Source organism: Sebastes fasciatus, chromosome 9 (assembly GCF_043250625.1).
Source record: "Sebastes fasciatus isolate fSebFas1 chromosome 9, fSebFas1.pri, whole genome shotgun sequence".
NCBI lineage: Eukaryota > Metazoa > Chordata > Actinopteri > Perciformes > Sebastidae > Sebastes > Sebastes fasciatus.
In genome coordinates this window covers 1,500,659-1,521,678 of record NC_133803.1, presented here as the reverse complement: position 1 = coordinate 1,521,678, position 21,020 = coordinate 1,500,659, and the positions used below count along the sequence as shown (strand labels likewise).

The following is a 21,020-nucleotide window of genomic DNA, read 5'->3' as shown; positions in this document are numbered from 1 at the left end:
AAAATATTACAGCAAAGCCCAAACTTATTTTAAATCCCATTTCAATGATGTATGTCATTTCAATTGTAGTAGTATTTGATAGTATTATATGTTTTTTAATTAATTATAGTTCTTTCTTTTTTTTATATATATATTTCAGAGATTCCTCCGCGTACCACTAGAGGGAGCACACGTACCACCAGTGGTACACGTACCATAGTTTGAGAACCACTGCTCTAAGCCATGTGTAGACAGCCTATGGACTGTTTTTTAAACGTTTTACTGTAGGAGAGTTGACAGTAAATGTTATCTTATAGACCTGTAATTAGTTTAATTTCAGCAAACAGAAAACATTTTGATGTCATTGATGGTTACAATAATTATGAATAATAGCTTGACCTTTTGGTTCAGAGATGCACACTTGGAATGTTAATAAAACAAATAAAATGTCTGTTTGTACATATTCAGTACAATCATATAATTTATCATTCTTCAAAGGTTTTTGTCTTCTCCTCATTACTCTCATTCTTTCATGAGGTTCTCATTTACAGGTGACCCTGACTGGCTTAGTATAGCACTATTTATAGTAACTATGGCGTATGTATCCAGTAGAGGTCTTCATGGGTTAACTTGGTTCCTTGTAGTCGGATTCAAATTGGATTGCCACAGGTGTCAGGCCTGTGTGTCAACATGTCTTTCTCTATTCCACCTATCCTGTTTGATAGGATAGGTAGCCTGTCCTTCTATGGAGTGGGGGGGAGTGAGGCTGAGGGGCCGTTGGACCCACTACAACCGCCGCAACGGCAACGTTACACATAAAATGGCCACCGCTCTGACCATCCTGCTACGTGGATTTTTCACTGTACAAACAGTCGTTTTAAGTCCAACCATGTAGTTCTTTCCTAAACCTAACTCTAATGCTTTTGTTGCCTAATCCTAACGTGACGCCAAGGGTAACTATAGTGGTTTTGATGCCGAAAATAAAGTGACGCCAATGGGCGTGACAAAGCGGCGGTATGTGACGAGTTGGGATGAGAACGTCTCGGAAGCAACGGCCAACACACACCTTCTGCCACAAGCCCTGAATATCATTGGTTATCCAGTGTTTCTCAATACTGAGGTCACTTTTTCTGAACTCTTCATACAATCAACAGAAGTCAATGTGGACTAAAACGTGGATCACGTTTCATGATTTGACACAAAATGCATGCAGGTGTGTTGCAGGAGAGGACATAAGGTGTGATGTGGATGAGAACTATACTAGCACTGTTGTATTTCCAACCCAGTTGCCAGAATCACATGTTGACATTGTATGTTTCTGCAAACCACAGATACGCTGGATCTCAACGTTTCTGAAACCAAAAAACATTTCATATCAACATTTCTACATACGTGTATATCAACGTTATAGTGTTTTATTACATGGCTGTGTTTAATACTCCATTTCCATTGGTCAATCACGGCATTCTGCGGTCTGTAATTTCTCTATAACAGACCGTTGCTACGTATAGCAGACCGTTGCTATGTATAGCAGACCGTTGCTATGTATAACAGACCATTGCTATGTATAACAGACCGTTGCTATGTATAGCTGACCGTTGCTATGTATAACAGACCGGTGCTACGTATAGCAGACGGTTGCTACATATAGCAGACCGGTGCTACGTATAGCAGACCGTTGCTACGTATAGCAGACCGTTGCTACGTATAGCAGACCGTTGCTATGTATAGCAGACAGTTGCTATGTATAACAGACCGCTGCTACGCATAGCAGACCGCTGCTACGTATAGCTGACCGTTGCTAAGTATAGCAGACCGTTGCTACGTATAGCAGACCGTTGCTACGTATAGCAGACCGTTGCTATGTATAGCAGACCGTTGCTATGTATAACAGACCGGTGCTATGTATAACAGACCGTTGCTATGTATAACAGACTGTTGCTATGTGTAGCAGACCGTTTCTATGTTTAACAGACCGTTGCTATGTAAAGCAGACCGTCTTTACGCACACCTTTGTGTAAAGACGTCTTTGCGGCTCTCCGAGTGGATTTCTAGTTGGCATTACTTTAGTTTAATTTTTACTCTATGCGATAAAGCCTATTGGAGCAGATTGAAGCATTTCTGATTAATTTCTGTGACATACTGTGGGGTAGCACAATCCATGCAATTAAGAAGAAGATTGAAGAAGATGTTGTAGTTTATGCTGAATAAATGAATAAATAAATGATGCTACAGTGATCCATGTTGTCATGCTACCTGTTCGTGTTTTTGTAGGTCATTGTGTTCTGTTGGGTAAAAAATGTTGTCAGTGTTCTGGTCCAAGAGTTGATCCCGACATGTGTATGAAGTGTTTTGGTTGCATTAGATGTGAGATGAACTGTTGTGCTGAGCTGTATGAGCATGTTGGTAAAGAGACGGATGTGAACTTAGTATAGTATAAAGTATAAAGTATAGTATGTGTGTTACTCTCCATTATCAGGTCTTGTAGGGTTTGTTGATGACCTTGTCAATCCATCGCAGGAACCTGCTAACACGTGTGTACACCCCAGGGAATAAGGGGTTCCCACATCCATGACCCCAGGAGATGACTCCTGTCAGCACCCAACGGCCCCCCTCCCCCTGGCACACCAGCGGACCCCCACTGTCACCCTGGCAACTGTCCACACGGCGGCGCTCCGACAGGCTCCCGGCACACAGCATGCGGCTGGTGAAGCGATCGCTGTATTGCTTCTTACACTTCCAGGCTGGAAGCAGAGGGACCCAGGCCTGGAGCAGAGTCCGGGAGTACTCCGAGTCTGACAAACAAAACATGAGTACAGTAAGGTGGAAGATATCTAATAGAAATACAAATAATGCCAGCAAAGCGTTTCTATAATGCCCATCTCTATCATGCATTATATTACATGTATACATAGGTGTATAATCTGCTTATAGCACTGTGACTATAGTTATAAGAACTCATAAATATCCATAATGCTTTATAACAATAACACATTATGAAGCATTTTATTATGACATATAAGGTCAAATATCATAATAATGTACTTTTATTGTTCTGCTTTATATTGCTGGTCACTCATAGTATATTATAATTCCCATAGCTGTAATACATTATAATCATTTCATAATGCATTATAATCACTGTTATAATGCATTATGATGTGGTTATAAGTTACTCTAAGTCATCATTGTTTGATTTAAGTAAAGTAAAAAACTCGCCGTTTACTCGCTTAGATGTAATAATGCGTTTGTAGGGCTGGCCCGCAGAGGGCCAGCCCTACAAACACAAAAGTCTGTCAATGACTGACTGACTGATGACTGACTGACTGACTGACTGACTCACTGAGTGACTGACTGATTGACTGACTCACTGAGTGACTGACTGACTGACTGACTGACTGACTGATGACTGACTGACTGACTGACTGACTGACTGACTGACTGACTGGCTGATGACTGACTGACTGATGACTGACTGACTGACTGACTGACTCACTGAGTGACTGACTGACTGACTGACTGACTGACTGACTGACTGACTGACTGAGTGACTGACTGACTGACTGACTGACTGACTGACTGACTGACTGACTCACTGAGTGACTGACTGACTGACTGACTGACTGACTGACTGACTGACTGACTGATGACTGACTGACTGACTGACTGAGTGACTGACTAACTCAATGAGTGACTGAGTGACTGACTGACTGACTCACTGACTGAGTGATGAAGTTACAGGATTGGTCGGCCGTCTGTCGGAGTTCCCTCATTGGTCGTTGCTCTTTCAAAATGAAAAGGTGGAGAACAGTTCTGAGTTTACGTTTTCTGGGGAGCATGTCAGCGGTTCAGTGTATGTTTACACATGCATATGCACAACACAGCATGTGCAATACACATGCAATACACATGCAATACACATGCACAACACAGTGTTGTTGTTGTGCATGTGTATTGTTTATGTTCGTTTAAGTTACGTTATGTTGTGCTTCGTATTGTATAACTGTGCATTCACACCAAACGAAACCAACCAAATTTTCGCCTCGCTTTCCTCCTGACTGTATCTCGCAAGCCACACATCACTATTGCGGGATGAACGCAAAATAATAATAATAATAATACAATAAGCGGCTCAAAATGATGCTGAAATAACGACATTATGATGTTGATTTGTAAAAAGACCGAATTCATGTTTGACGGGTCTGTTCGCAAGACGACAAGAAAATAACTTTTAAAATGCTTGTTTTCTGCTTTTATGCTTTTGATACACATGCTTTAATAAAAAACTGAAATACTTTTAACCTTGCATACTGTATGTCATGCTAATACCTTTCACCTTGTAGATGGTAGCATTAGAGCACAATTATTACATGGCTGTGTTGAATACTCCATTCTGATTGGTCAATCAAGGCGTTCTGCGGCCTGTAATCTCTGTATAACAGACCGTTGCTATGTATAACAGACCGTTGCTATGAGCGCAGCTATGATGTCGGACTCTGGAGGACCGTTTTTGTGTCAAAATATTGATTTCTTCAGTAAGTAGCCGTGTAATGAGCAGGATAATGTACAGCTAGTGGGTCATTGTTGTGAAAGAATCCCCTTCAGGGCGATGAGAGACCCCGGTGCAGATAATGACCGGCTCGCTGTTGCTATATCCCTTACATAGCAACCTGTTGAATTTTGAGGAGGTTGCGGGCAGAAGAAAGAAATCGGTGTTCTGCAAGATATTCAGATTTCAATGTAAACTGGTAAAAAAGTCCTCTCTGATAAAGGCGACTTTTTAGCGCAGCCAAGGGCTGGTATTTGTTTATGTAGGTGGTGTGAATTACATTTCATATTTTGACTATTATGTTAAAAAAATGCTGAAAATTAAAACTACCAGATGACATAACTTATATCAAGAAAGCGCATCATGTTTTCACCATTATATTTGACTTTTTGTGAAATTGTTTCCGCTGCCGTGCTGTCAGATATTTGTTTACTTGGATGACTAAATTGACTATAAAAGTCCTCCTTCTTCTGAACACAACGAGGTGTAGCACTCTGTGGTTTTATAGAAACGGGACTGACTAAACAGCTGTTCTATTAGCTGCTGTTTAACAGCTGTTTATATCAATTATATTTCAATTATATCATATCCTATATATGGGCTATATAGTTTGAATAGTTCAAAGCTCCATTCATAACGTCAGCATTCAAGTAATTCTTATTAATAACTTACAGAAACATTCGGTGTCTTTGCTGAATGTACAGAAATGTAAACATGATCTGTCCATGTGCCTCTGGGCGGGACAGTAAACTGGCAGATATACACCAGAATGATGTTGTGCTCCTTCGAGTTGTTGCCTGGTTGTTGTCAACATGCCATCGTTCTGCATTAAGATACTAAAGGTGAAATATGTGTTTACCTGTGATGCCCCAGCCAGTGATCACACAGGCAGCGGGCCTCTTCTCCCACTTGTTGCCTGGCTCTGGCAGACACACTGCAGCAGTGTGAGGGTTGAATGCCACACAGTTGCCCTCTGTGCCTTTGAGCCGCAGCAGGGCGATGTCGTTCTCCCAGCCCTGACTGTGGTACTTTCTGTGGATAACGATGCTTTCAGGTGACAAGGTGCGTTCAAAGTCATCCTGCACCTCAGTATGGTAGTCGCCCAGGCGCAACACGTAGCGGGTCGGGTCTCTGCCAAATCTAGAGGAGCAAGGCAAATTTAGAAATGATCATTTAATGTTTGCTGTAATGTTTGCTTCAATCCTCCTCGTAAAACTAATCTTTTCATCAGCATTAGTAGCATTGTACTTGTAAACTGTGTGTAGGAAGTATTAGAGTAGTGACCACGTGTAGAGTGGTGTAGTGTGCTTTAGCTCTCGTGTTAGCCATAGCCTTTTTCCTGTGTGTGTTTTGTGCAAACATTTGTAGCTTTAGTTTAGGTAGTATATTTTTAAATATATCGGACTTTGATCTTGAAGCTGTAGGGGTGAACTGCCAGTTGATTTAATTTGTTTTCCCCTGTTTTAAAGGGACTGTTTGTAACTTCTTACACGTATAAATCAATCCGGGTCGGTGTCCCATGCGCGCTTGCGTGTGTCTACGCTGTTCAGACTTAGACTCCAACACAAACTACACGGAAGCACCAAAACCTCTTGGTTGTATCTAGTGAAGCCCGTCTGTTAAACAGTGTTGGCCGCGGTCGGAGGACGCGGGGGAGACCGTAGCTTTGGTCTCCAGGACCGGAGTCTCTGCTGTACTCGGCTCCTCTGCCTGCCTTCACTCACACACCGCGCTCCTCCTCACTCGCTCAGCTCGCTCCACCTCTCACATGCATGTGCACACACTCCACACTGCAGAAGAGTTAGTTTAGCTCTGAGAATATCTAGTGAATGTTCAGTGGACGTTTGTGCAGAAATAACTGCTGCAGCTCCTCCAGACCAACAGAGGTTTCCCGTGTCTTGTGAAGTGACGGGGCTCCGCAGAGAGAAACGTTATGGTCTACGACCAAAACTCCGGTGTCTCCCCTGAAATATAGAGTGATATTGTGCTTTTAGCTGACGTGTGTCGCCTCACTGTTTTGACGGATGCTCGCTCACATTCAAGTAGCACGTGCACACGGGCGAGCGCGAGCAACAGGATGCTGACTTTCGTTGACTTAACGGCCACAGGTGTCGCTGTTACAACCAATTTCTGATTCTTACAAACAGTCCCTTTAAGTGAAGGAGTTAGGTTTAGCCCATGTAGTTTCTCTTGTTACAGGGCTTAGTTAGAACTGGTTTGAGAAGTTGTTTTGTTTGTTATTTTGGCCGTTGGTTCACCCTGAGCCTGCACTTCCTGTGTTTTGTATTTGTAAATAGATTGTTTAATTATTGTGTGCAACAATAAATATTACTTGTTGCAATTCATTCACCGTTTCACCTTGCATTTATGTTGCGCTTCCACAAGTGGGGCGTAAAAATGCAATATGCATATGACATTATAACCCACAAATTAATGTTACAACTCAAGAGGGATTTCATTTTGACAAATAGGTCGCCATGGTGAGGGCCATTTACTATAACAGGAAATATGAAAAACTGATAGAGAAAAATAAAAACAACACTGTCAAAAGGTGAATACAAGTGCATATACTGAATTTCTAATTACTTATACATTTGAGTGACTTAATTAAAAAAGATGTTTTTATGTGGAGGGTAAGCAGTGCAACTAAAGACATTTTACACTTCACAGAGTGACCAGATTCACTAATGAATGATGGCCAAGGACAGCTACAAAGATAGACTGGAGGGGAGATTATAGGCCGACAGCTCCAGGGAGGTGTGGGGGGGGTTTAGGGAAAGTAATATGCTACAAACAGACAAGCCCTGGTGTTGCGGGGACCCAGGAACATGCAAACGAGCTAAACCTGTTTTTCAACAGGTTTGACCAACCAACCCCCATGAGCTCAGCAGGACAGCCTGGGTCCCCAGTCACCAACACCAGCGCCCCCCCTCCACAACCCCCCCCCCCCCCAGCACCCTTCTCCAGGAGGCAGCAGCAGCTTGCCCCCCCATACCTACCCTCAGGATCACAGCCCCAGCATGTCTTTTACACCTGGAGACATCACAACACCCACCCTGATCATCACAACCAGCCAGGTGAGGAAGCAGCTCTCAAAGATCAGCGTGAACAAGGCCAGAGGACCAGACAACATCAACCCCAGGGTGCTCAAGGCATGCGCTGGGGAGCTGGCAGCAGCGTTCCAGCACCTCTTCAGCCTCTCCCTGAGGCTGAAGAAGGTGCCCCAGCTCTGGAAGACCTCCTGCATCGTCCCGGTGCCCAAGAAGGGACACCCCAGCACCCCCAGTGACTACAGGCCAGTTGCTCTGACGTCACACGTCATGAAGATCTATGAGAGACTGATTCTGCAGCACCTCAAGCCCCTTGTGAGCGACTTCCTGGACCCCCTGCAGTTTGCATACCAGGCAAACATCGGTGTGGATGATGCCATCATCTACATGCTCCACAGAGCCTACACACACCTGGAGAGGCCGCACAGCACCGTAAGAATATTGTTCTGTATATTGACTTCTCCAGCGCCTTCAACACCATCCTGCCACTCCGGCTAGCTGAGAAGCTCTCAGCGATGCAAGTAGATCATGGCCTAGTGGCCTGGATTACGGACTACCTCACCAGCAGACCACAGTATGTCAGACTGCAGGGCATCTTGTCAGATGTGCCGGTGAGCAACACCGGCGCCCCCCAAGGAACTGTGCTGTCACCCTTCCTGTTCATCACCTACACCTCCGATTTCCGCTTCAACTCGGGTGCGTGCCACCTACAGAAGTTCTCCGATGACTCCTCCATCGTCAGCTGCGTCATGGATGACAACGAGGAGGAGTACAGAGCCCTGGTGGAGAACTTCTTAGGGTGGTGTGATAATAATCACCTCCAGCTCAACATTGGAAAGACCAAGGAGCTGGTGGTGGACTTCCGGCGGAGCACGAGGCCCCCAACTCCCATCACCATCCGAACGGAGGAGCTGGAGGTGGACTTCCGGCGGAGCACGAGGCCCCCAACTCCCATCACCATCCGAGGGGAGGAGGTGGAGGTGGTGGACACCTACAAGTTCCTGGGAGTACATATGAACAGTAGACTTGACTGGACTGATAAAACCGAGGCCCTCTACAGGAAGGGACAGAGCAAACTGTTCTTCCTGAGGAGGCTCAGGTCTTTCAATGTGTGTAATAGGCTGCTGCAGATGTTTTACCAGTCTAAAGTAGCCAGTGTACTCTTCTTTGCTGTGGTATGTTGGGGGGGGGGGGGTAACACAAACACAAGGGATGCCAACAGACTGAACAGGCTGGTGAGGAAGGCTAGCTCTGTGGTTGGATCTGAACTGGACGATCTGGAGGTGTTTGTATAGGTGGGGGCAGGATGAGGAGGAAGCTGGACGTTATCCTGGAGAACCCCTCCCACCCCCTCCATGATGAGCTAGTCAAGATGAGGAGCACCTTCAGCCACAGACTCATCCCCCCTCAGTACAACACAAAGCGCCTGGGTCAGTCCTTCATGGTGGTAGCCATCAGGCTCCACAACCAAGACTGACCCCCATATGAGAACTATGAGGACTTTAAGAAGTTTAAACATGCACTATCTACCTTTAAACATGCACTATCTACCTTTAAACATGCACTATCTGCCTTTAAACATGCACTATCTGCCTTTAAACATGCACTATCTGCAATCATGTTGGACTCTAACCACTGGCGCACTTTACACTTACTTACACTATACATCCTATATACCATTTTATAGACTGCACACATTTACATATTACATGTATTTATTGCACATACTACATTTATTTATTGACGGACTGCATACACTGTGTTCACCCATTCACTCTGTATCTTTTATATCTCTATTATTGTTTTTATAATTGTTTGTATACCTTTACCTCTCCTGTGATTCACTCTGTTTGCTGATGTTGCTGCTTTGACACCTGAATTTCCCTCCGGGGACTAATAAAGGTTCATCTTATCTTATCTTCTCTTCTCTTCTCTTATCTTAATGTGTGTCCATTTTGGTTTCATTATTTACATTAGTACATTATGTGGTGACAATCAAAAACATAAATGTGTAAAAATACAAAATGTACAGATGTCATTAATGCACAGCTGGAAAGGACTATGTCACATCAAGGAGAGGGACGCATTATAACAGGTGACATTAGAGGGAGCTGTCTCCTACCTCTTGAAGCAGTGGGCGGCGGTCACAACCCAGCAGGGGTTGATGAGTGACGCTCCACACAGAGGATGGTTTCCTTTAGACTGAGACCTGAGCCACAGAGACACCTGCCACGGCCACTCACCCCTGAAATCACACACACACACGCGCGCACGCGCACGCACACGCACGCACACACACACACACACACACACACACACACACACACACACACACACTGTGCTGGAATTGATCAAAATAGGGCAAAATGTGCATATTACAGAATTGCAGAGATTGCAGACATACACCAACCATCATAACAGGGAGATCATGTTTTTAAAGGTCACATATTATTAAAAAAAGTGAGATTTTCAGGTTTTTTTATTATAAAGCAGGCTTAAGTCCTATATAAATACTGTGAAAGTATCGAAACACTCTATCCACAGGGAAATACACACAGCCCGTATTCAGGAACTCTGCATTTGAAACAAGCAGTCAGGATTTCTGTCCATTTGTGATGTCACAAATATACAGTATTTAGACCCTTTACACAATTTTAAACATAAACATTCTAAATGTGTCCCAGTTTATTCTTGGTTGCAGTGTATGTAAATAAAATCAGCTGACAGGAAGTACACATGGACCCAAGCTGTTGCCTAGCAACGCAATTCTGTTGCATTTCTGTCGGAATGCGCTAAAACGGAGCGTTTCAGACAGAGGGTAAATACAGGTATATTCAGGCAGACAGTATGAGGAAAATAAAGTTTTTTTTAACATTACAGCATGTAAACATGTTCTAGTAGAAACATAAAATACAAGTATGAACCTGAAAATGAGCGGGATATGGGACATTTAATGTCTTTGTCAGGCAGTATAACTACTGTAATAACACCTGGTGTTTTACTGTAATAACGCCTGGTGTTCTTACAGTATCACTACTGTAAGAACACCTGGTGTTTTACTGTAATAACACCAGGTGTTCTTACAGTATCACTACTGTAAGAACACCTGGTGTTTTACTGTAATAACACCTAGTGTTATACTGTAAGAACATCTGGTGTTTCATGGACGTACAGGGGCTTAAAGAGACAATGAATCAAGCGCTGACATTTGTGAGTGTGTGTGAATCTACATGCATTCCACTGGAGTGTTGTGTGCGTATACTAACCTCAGTGACTTATCTCCTCCTATGATCCTGCGTCGGCGACGCTGGTTATTGAGTCTCAGGCCACAGGTCTGCATTGCCACAGCAGCATCTCCCACAGGATCCAGGGTGTAGTCACAGATGACGCCCGCATCCTCACTGTGGCGACAGTCCTGGCTATCTTCACCTACAGCTGGACACTGGCCTAAGGACATCTCAGTGCCTGAACATCGAACGTTGTCCAGATGGATGGGACCTTGACCCTCACCAAAGTACGCCATGGACCGAGCTTTAGCCACACCGCTGGAAGGTCAGCACACAGAGACAAACTGTATATTTCATGTCCATTGAACATACAGTTAATGTACATGTATTTTATTTCTACTACAATGATGTCCGCTGTTACTACTGTGATTGTAGAAATCCTCTTGATGCAACAAATCGTACCTTCTCAATTCATATATGTGAAAACACATTGTTGTGTTGAAGTTGTTTGTATGGCATAATTAGGGCCCGAGCACGAAAGTGCCAGGACCCAACGGTGTCCTGGCACGAAGTGCAAGGAACCTATTGTTTTTGTCAGTATTATTATTTTTCTGCCGGGAGATCGCGTTTTTGGGACCTTAGCCATCCCCAAAAACTCACCAAAAGTGGAGTATGCGTCAGAACTGGTGGGAAATTCAATGTTCTGGAGTGACTGGGCTCGGGTTTCTCCAGGGGGCTCCATAGCGCCCCCTAACGTACGCAGTTTTTCCGAGAAAGTTTCTTCGATCTTCACGAAATTCAAGTATGTCATTGCTCACGCCCTCATACCTGGATTAAATGATTTTGAGATTTCTTCGGCCAACAGGAAGTCAGCCATGTTGGACTTCCTGCGTGATTTTAAAATTTACGAACGCATATTTGAAGACTTTAGGATGCACAAAAAATAATGAAACTTTACACACACATCCAAACTAGTAATTACTTTATTTTAGTGGTGAAATTTTGCTTGGGCGTGGCATGTTGGCTCTCTAGCGCCCCCTTATGTCTTTTAGATTTTGAACATACCTTTAGGTACTCGAAAACTCATGAAATTTGGCAAAATGATAGACACCTGTGAACTTTATGTAAATGTATAGCCATTAGGCTCAGTCTGTTTAGCCGGCTCTATAGCGCCCCCTAACGCGTTGAAATTTTAACTTTGTCAAAGTTGATCCGATATTCATGAAATTTGGTATGCATATCCCACTCATCATTTGAAACATATTCCTCATTGGGTTTCATTAGCTCCGCCCACCCAGAAGTCGGCCATATTGGATTTCATGTCATTTTTTTCGTTTTATAGGCCGCGTACTTTAACGAACTCCTCCTACAGATTTAATCAGATCGAGTTGAAATTTGGTCAGGACCATCTTAAGACCTTGAGGATGAAAAGTTATTAAAATCGTGAGTTTTCACTTAACGACCTGACCGTGGCGTGGCGGCCATTGTGAGCCATTCGCCATGAAATGGAAAAATTGATATCCGCGCTCCGGTTTCACCTACAAGTACAAAATTTGGCAGACAGATGTAAGATGTGGAGAGAAACAAAAAAGCCTCTTGGAGGTATGCCCAAAACTCAACAGGAAGTCAGCCATATTGAATTTTATGTGCGATTTTGCCCATTTTTCGCCCATTTCTGGGGGGTTTTGTAGGCCGCGTACTTTAACGAACTCCTCCTACAGATTTGATCAGATCGAGTTGAAATTTGGTCAGGACCATCTTAAGACCTTGAAGATGAAAAGTTATTAAAATGGTGAGTGTTCACTTAACGACCGGACCGTGACGTGGCGGCCATTTTGAGCCATTCGCCATGAAACAGGAAGTTGTTGTAAATCAAATGTACATAGTCCGATCTGTCCCAAATTTCTCAGGTATGATGAGGGACCAGTACTGAAGACATGTACATGAAAAAATATACTCATAGCCCCGCCCAAAGACGTTAGCCACGCCCCCTTTCATAACTCATGAACCGTTTGTCCTAGAGTCTTGTGGGAGGTGTCATATCACTCTGCAGAGTTCCTGTTTCATTGGTTAAGGTTGGCCCCGCCCCCAACACATAAGCCCCACCCCCATTCATAACTAATAAACCATTTGTCGTAGACTCTTGTGGGAGGTGTCATATCACTCAGCAGAGAGTGCCTGTTAAGTTGTTATTGATATCTCCGCCCCCTATACATTAGCCACACACCCTTTTTATAACTCATGAACCGTTTGTCGTAGTCTCTTGGTAGAGGTGTCATATTACTCAGCAGAGAGTGCCGGTTAAGTTGGTTAAGGTTAGCCCGGCCCCCTACACATTAGCCCCACCCCTTTCATAACTCATGAACCATTTGTCGTACAGTTTTGTGGGAGGTGTCATATCACTCAGCAGAGAGTTCCTGTTTCATTAGTTAAGGTTATGCCCGCCCCTGACACATTAGCCCCGCCCCTTTCATTACTCGTGAACCGTTTGTTGTAGAGTCTTGTGGCAGGCGTCATGGCGCTCGTCAGAGTTTTGGTTTCGCCGTGCCAGGCCGCGTCGGTCCGCGTCCCGCCAGCACCCCCCGCGCGCAAGGGGGGGTCGAGGGCCCGTTCATCGCTGCTCGCAGCTTTAATTAGCATATGAATTCTTTAATTATGTCCAAAAAAGTGTTTTGTGAGGCCACAGTGACCTTTGACCTTTGACCACCACATGAGAAAGTATATGACCCAGCAGTCATGTTGAGATCAGTTGAGGAAATACCAAGCACCACCCACCGGCCGGAGAAAACATTCTCATTTTACAGCTTAACAGTACACTACAAGATGATTCTGAGAACATCTGAGGAGAGAAATAGACATTACAGTAACAGAATATTGATTCATATTTGATCAGCGCTGTTTGATCAGAGTTCTCAAGTTTCGCGAGCAATGATTGACAGCTGCTAGAGACCACTCAGCTCTGATCAGTGGTGGTGGAATCTTGTGAATACCATTAGGAGCACCAGAGGACACCGGAGGACACAGAGGAACATGATTTTATTCAGATTACCTGTCTGGATATATTGACCGTTTTATAAAAATAACTGTTTATCATATTTGCTCAAAGTTACCAACTTCAGCTTCCTGAAAAAGCCCAGTCTGCTCTGATTGGCTTGTGAGAAAAATATATAATATAATATATTCTAATGAGCCTGCATGTGACATAGGAAGTGGAGCCACATGCGATTGGTTTGTTGAATCACGTTTTCCACAAAAAACTGACTGGGTTGTCTTACTTCAGTTTGTGGGTTGGTAGGAACTCCAGATACCAGATGGATGTGCACAAGCACTGAAAAAGAGAGTTTTTCCTGATATGTCCCCTTTAATGATTCAAGTACGGGGTTGGCCATACGAGCCTGAGTGCAGCCCGAGATACTTCGGTAGGGGTCTGTTAGTAGTTCCTAGGTCGAGGCTAATACCAGAGGAGACCAGTCCCCTCAAATCTAAAAGGACCTGCCGGTGGGGATCAGATCAGACAGGCCAGCTCTGTTTCTTTGTTTAAATTTATCTTAAAAATAAATTATTGATTCTTTAGTTTAGCATCAAACCCAATGTAAAGCTGCGGAGAGTCATTAGTATTGCATGTTATTAAGACATAAACCAAAGTATTGGATGAACCAAATTCTGTTCTGATGATGGCGCTATCTGAAAAGTTTAGGGATCACCAAAGTTATTTTAAATCATCCCGTGCGTTCCCAATTTCATGGCAATCCATCCAATAGTTCACTCTGAACAAAAAATGTCAACCTGCAGGTGGAGCAGGAGGACAAGTCAGGGGATCAACAAACTCATTAGGACACATCATCTGGGAACCATGAATCTTTGAACCAAACTTTATGGCAATGAAATTGCCATGACTGTTTGAGACATTTCACGGCAAATCAAAAATGTCAACCTGATGGTGGCACTAGACGAAAAGTCAGAGGATCACCAAAGTGGAAATCATGAATGTCACAGAACAAAATCCCACGGCCATCAATACAACAGTTGTTCTTTCCATTTTGCACACTGCATGAGCTTTTGTCTAGCTTCCTTAGGCAAAAATATGAGAAAAGTGTAATCTATCATACTGACGTGAATCCCAGTTGTCTGCAAACTACAGCTGCATTGACATCATTCCAGCCATCATCACACACGCTGCCCCACTGGCCATTAATGAAGACCTCCACTCTACCCTCCTTCCTGCTCTCTCCAGCAACCAAACGCACCAGAGGACCTGCAAACAAACATTGCAGGGGAAACATGGCATTATTGTGTTATTCATGCCCAGACGTTTTCCTTTACAAGGGTAATGCAAACAAATCTCATGAGCGGGAAAAGTTACTGCCACCAAAGTGTGTACTTACCAATAGAAGGCAAAAGGCCTGGAACCTCATTGGTATCACCTCCCCTCTCACAACGGACACCTACATCCTCACTGTGGGAGCAGTCATGTTGGCCCCACTCAGAGTGGGTACATGCCAGTAAACTTGCCTCTGCTCCCCGACACTGCACCTCATCCAGCAGAATCAGCCCGAAACCTTCTTCATACACCCCGTCAGGAGCCACCTTCGCTCGGCCCCTATAGATAAGGCACGACAACAGAACATTTATCTCTCTGTGGACACTCATTTTTTTTTTTTTTTAAAGTTATTTTTTGGGGGCATTTTTAAGCATTTTTATTGACAGGACAGTGGATAGAGTCTAGGAAAGGGGGGAGAGAGAGAGAGTGGATGACATGCGGAAAGGGCCACAGGCCGGATTCGAACCCGGGCCACCGCGGTCAGGACTGAGCCCTGTTACATGGGCGCCCGCTCTACCAACTGAGCCTAACCAGGCGCCCGGACACTCATTTTAATTGTGGAAGGAACAACAACCTCAGAACTCTGGTAAATGTGAGAAACACTTCTCTGCAAATACCGGTGTTTGCTAAATCTTTATTTGGGTGGCAGCAATCACTGATAACAGAAATAGTATAATTTCCTATAAATTGTGGTGAAGTACTCAAAGCAATTCTTCAAACACCTTTGGCCTAATAGGCAATTTAGCATTAAAAGTACTAAACACATTCATGCTCCCCAGATGATCTCTGTCAATTAAGGTCAACAAATGACGATTCCTCAAACACCACCCATTGGCAAAACGACCAGCTTTGTACACAATAAGATATATGATAAAATGGGCAGTTTGCTATGGATTTAGGTGTGGATATTTATGGTCTCATTTGTCTTGAATGTCTCCTTTTTCCCCTCACTTGCGTCTTATCCCTTCCAACATAAGACATGAGGAAAAGATGCAAGATAAAGATGCGAAGAGAGAAGAATTAGTACTGCAGGTATTTACAGCTCTGTATAGCTTGGAGTTTGTATTTGCACAGATGGTGTGATGTACTGTCAAATAAGGGCACACTGCTAGTGCAGGTGAAATATCGCTGCATGTTACCCCTTAAATAAACAGTTTGACAAGCCTCTTATGCGCAAAGACACATAAAATCAAATGAGCATGGTCCCCAGTGGAGGAACCTATTGACTGTAATGATCCTGTGGCCTTCCAGCAGTCTTACACCAAGAGTTCCAATTACACAAAAAAAAATCCTAAATGTTATAGACTAAGAATGGTTCATTAAAAACCCTATGACTAATCGAGGCAGAGGAGGAGTTACCCAGCCCGGAGGAAGCCCTGGGCCCCCGTCTGGAGCCAGGCCCAGACGGAAGGCCCGTCAGCGAGCGCCTGGTGGCAGGCTTGCCACGGAGCCCGGCCGGGGACACCCCGAAGAAGTGACGTGGCACCCCCCCTCCTCTCCATCCTGCGGGAGGAACCGCTTGGGTCGGGTGCGCTGCCACACGGGTGGCAGTGAAGGCCAGGGACCTCGACGGACCAGACCCGGGCGGCAGAGGCTGGCTCTGGGGACGTGGAACGTCACCTCTGTGTGGGGGAAGGAGCCGGAGCTTGTGCGGAAAGTGGAGCGCTATCAGTTAGATCTGGTGGGGCTTATCTCTATGCACAGTCTCGGTTCTGGAACCGTACTCCTGGATAAGGGTTGGAATATATTCTTCTCTGGAGTTGCCCTAGGTGTGAGCCGCTGGGCGGGTATGGGGATACTCACAAATCCCCGGTTGAGTGCCGCTACGTTGGAGTTTACCTCAGTGGACGAGAGGGTCGCCTCCCTACGCCTTCGGGTTATGGGGGGGATTCTGAGGCCGCATGTTTTGGACACTCGGGTGAAGAGAGGGACAGAGCTGTCAACCGATTACCATCTGCTGGTGAGTTGGGTCAAAGGGGGGGGGGGGGAGACTCTAGACAGACCTGGTAAGCCCAAACGGGTAGTGCGGGTTAACTGGGATGATCTAGAGGAGGCCCCTGTCCGAGAGATCTTCAACTCACACCTCAGGCAGAGCTTTTCTGGCATCCCTGTGGAGGTTGGGGGCATTGAACCTGAGTGGGCGATGTTCAAAGCTTCCATTGCTGAAGCTGCGGCGGTGAGCTGTGGTCTAAAGGTGGCGGCAACCCTCGAACACTGTGGTGGACACCGGTGGTCAGGGAAGCCGTCCAACCTGAAGAAGGAGTCCTTCCTGGATATGTTATCTCGGAGGACTTCGGAGGAAGTTGCAAGGTATCGACAGGCCCAAAGGGCAGCAGCCACTGTTGTGGGAGGAGTTCGGAGCAGCCATGGAGAAGGACATTCGGTCGGCACCAAGGTGCTTCTGGAAAACTGTCTGGCACCTCAGGAGGGGGAAACGGGGATCCATCCAAGCTGTGTACAGTAAGGATGGGACACTGTTGACCTCAACTGAAGAGGTAATCGGGCTGTGGAAGGAGCACTTTGAGGAACTCCTGAATCCGACTAATAAGCCCTCGATTTTAGAGGCAGAGCTGGAAGCTGATGGGATATCATCATCAATTTCCCTGGTTGAAGTCAGTTAGTCAAACAACTCCACAGTGGCAAAGCCCCGGGGATTGTTGAGATCCGTCCAGAAATGCTGAAAGCTTTGGGTGTGGAGGGGCTGTCTTGGATGACACGTCTCTTCAACATGGCATGCAAGTTGGTGACAGCGCCCAAGGAGTGGCAGACCAGGGTGGTGGTTCCCCTGTTCAAAAAGGGGGAACAGAGAGTGTGTGCCAATTACAGGGGTATCACACTACTCAGCCTCCCTGGTAAAGTCTACTCCAAGGTGCTGGAAAGGAGGGTTCGGCCGATTGTCGAACCTCGGATCGAAGAGGAACAATGCGGATTCCGTCCTGGCAGTGGCACAACGGACCAGCTCTTCACTCTCGAAGGGATCCTGGAGGGGGCCTGGGAGTATGCCTATCCAGTCTACATGTATTTTGTGGACCTGGAGAAGGCGTATGACAGGGTCACCCGGAAGATACTGTGGGGGGCGCTGCAGGAGCCATCCAATCTCTGTACGCCCAAAGCGAGAGCTGTGTTCGGGTTCTCGGCAGTAAGTCAGACTCGTTTCCGGTGGGGGTTGGCCTCCGCCAGGGCTGCGCTTTTTAACCAATCCTGTTGGTGATATTCATGGACAGGATATTGAGGCGTAGTCGGGGGGGAGGAGGGTTTGCAGTTCGGTGTGCTGAAGATCTCAATCGCTGCTTTTAGCAGATGATGTGGTGGTGTTGGCATCATCGGTCTGTGACCTCCAGCACTCACTGGATCAATTCGCAGCCAAGTGTGAAGTGGTTGGGATGAGGATCAACACCTCCAAATCTGAGGCCATGGCTCTCAGCAGGAAACCAATGGATTTCCTACTCCGGGGGAATGAGTCCTTACCCCAAATGAAGGAGTTCAAGTACCTCGGGGTCTTGTTTGCGAGTGAGGGGACTATGGAACGTGAGATTGGCCAGAGAATCGGAGCAGCTGGGGCGGTATTGCACTCGCTTTACTGCACTGTTGTGACGAAAAGAGAGCTGAGCTGGAAGGCAAAGCTCTCGATCTACCGGTCAATCTTCATTCCCACTCTAACCTATGGTCATGAGGGCTGGGTCATGACCGAAAGAACTAGATCACGGGTACAAGCATCTGAAATGGGTTTTCTCAGAAGGGTGGCTGGCGTCTCCCTTAGCGATAGGGTGAGAAGCTCAGTCATCCGTGAGGGACTCGGAGTAGAGCTGCTACTCCTTTGCATTGAAAGGAGCCAGCTGAGGTGGTTTGGGCATCTAGTAAGGATGCCCCCTGGGCGCCACCCTATGGAGGTGTTACAGGCACCACCAGCTGGGAGGAGGCCACGGGGGAAGACCCAGGACTAGGTGGAGAGATTATATCTCCACACTGGCCTGGGAACGCCTCGGGATCCCTCAGTCAGAGCTGGTTAATGTGGCCTGTGAAAGGGAAGTTTGGGGTCCCCTGCTGGAGCTGTTGCCCCCGCGATCCGACCCCGGAAAGTGGTTGAAGATGAGTGAGTGAGTGAGTGCCTTCCTGTGGGTATATACCTTATCGCGGTAGGAAGGTTTGCGTGCCACAATGACCCTGAAGGCTATGCCGTCTGGAGAGTTGAACTCCAGGTAGGTGCAACCTTGGCGGACAGGCGGACGGGTAGTGGCCAGACGAAAAGATACCCAACCTTACCCCAGCTATGGGTCAAATAGTCGGCGAGACGAGAGTCGTAGCCTAGTAAGGCAACTCATCTAAGAGAAGTTTCACTCTGAAATCAAAATCTCGAATGAGAATGAGATCAAGCGGACAAAATGAGATTCTCTTGCAGGGTTTCTTAGGGTCAGGTGAGGAGTTCAAGTGGACAAGGTATGTAGGAAGGAAGCAGGAAGGAGTAGAATTACCGGTCCTTTGGAGCCAGTTCAGGTAGTTTGGGCATTTCATCAGGATGCTTTATGGACCCATATCTGAGAAGGTATTTTAGGCACATCCAATCTCGGAACCTATCGCCTATCGGCTGATAAGCCTCTGGGGGCAAGGGGCTATATTTCTGGGGTTCTGGTGTAGCCAGCAGATATCCAGACTTCCTCTTCCTTGCCCTGCTCATTGTTTACAGCTCAATCTCAATCATGTCAATCTTGTATGTAGCTGGTTGTTGATTGGTAACAACCCAAGGGAGGATAACCCCCCTTGGAGCCCCATTTTACGTGTTTTGGCCAATCACAGATAAGCATTTTTTCATATTCTGATGAGGATCAACCTCCTCTGCCTCCACTGATCCCAGGGAACTTCTTGGGATCACCCAGAATAAGTTGGAGGACGTGGCTTGGGAGAGGGGCACCTGGACTACTTTGCCTGCTACCACCAAACCGGAACCCATATACAAGGCAGAGGAAAAGATGGATACAGTCATAAGGCTCTGAGAACAGCAACATTTTCAGTATGTTGTTAAATCTTTGTGGATTTAAAAAAAAAACTTTGCTTTATCAGGGAAAAGAAACCGTTAGTGCTCGGTAAGAATGATCATCTGCAGACATAATGGCACATTGTTCATCCCTACTGTAGACTGATATAAAATCACAGGGTAGTAAACAATCTCCTATGGCACGGCGGTGTTCTGTAGTGATGCAGTGATGCACTGACCTGAAACCCAGCTGTCTACACACTACCTGGGCGTTGAGCTCAGTCCAGTTGTCATCACACACAGTGCCCCATTCTCCCTGGTAATAAATCTCCACGCGACCTTCCCAGTGACTGTCTGCTCCCACCAGACGAACTGCACCATCTGCTGCCACACAGGGACACAAATACTTTATTAGATTACATACTCTTACATACTAGTGCAGGATAGATCTCCTCTGAATGAGTGTTGGTGTTAGTGGTCTCTTTAAGCTCAGTTAAGATCACAATATACCTGGCAGGATTCTCATAGGATATAGAAGTGCTTAGTCAAATGCAACTGGACTTGCTGTAGATTCTTGAAAGCATTAGGTTAGGTTAGAGAAAATATAAAATATATATTTTTACCAAATACCTCGATACCGATATTGTGAGGATTTTGTTTTAATGTAACTTGATTGGATTTTTTTTATTGTTATTGCTTTTACCGTTTCTTTGGTGTTTTTACCATGTAAAATGCCTGTAAAGTACTTTTTAATGCACTATATCAAATAAATGTATTATTATTATTATTAATATTATTGTGGTGGCCGCAAACTTAGGTTTGGGTTTTCCTTTAACCACCATTCCACTTATCTGGTTTTTTTTTACCATATAAAGAGTGCGGGCGCAGTGTGTGTCAGATTCACAGCCTAAAATAATTCCAG

The 21,020-nt window shown here is 45.5% G+C and overlaps 1 protein-coding gene across 3 annotated transcripts in view; it reads right to left on the bottom strand.

The window, feature by feature from the left end:
* Positions 1 to 112: 112 nt before the first annotated feature.
* LOC141773441 (neurotrypsin) overlaps positions 113 to 21,020 on the bottom strand; it is a 67,705-nt gene continuing 46,797 nt past the window's right edge. The window contains exons 8-15 of one of the 3 annotated variants that reach the window (XR_012595111.1): positions 20,338 to 20,479; positions 15,191 to 15,405; positions 14,919 to 15,060; positions 10,845 to 11,123; positions 9,701 to 9,823; positions 5,388 to 5,668; positions 1,805 to 2,774; positions 113 to 1,680 (exon numbers count right to left, since the gene is read on the bottom strand). Coding sequence is in view for 1 of the 3 variants with exons in the window: in XM_074645281.1 (XP_074501382.1) it covers positions 2,455 to 2,774; positions 5,388 to 5,668; positions 9,701 to 9,823; positions 10,845 to 11,123; positions 14,919 to 15,060; positions 15,191 to 15,405; positions 20,338 to 20,479 (1,502 nt within the window). In the remaining 2 variants the exon portion in view is untranslated. Of the gene's footprint in view, positions 2,775 to 5,387; positions 5,669 to 9,700; positions 9,824 to 10,844; positions 11,124 to 14,918; positions 15,061 to 15,190; positions 15,406 to 20,337; positions 20,480 to 21,020 lie in introns of all 3 variants that reach the window. The other 2 variants (XR_012595110.1, XM_074645281.1) reach the window with 2 other exon arrangements.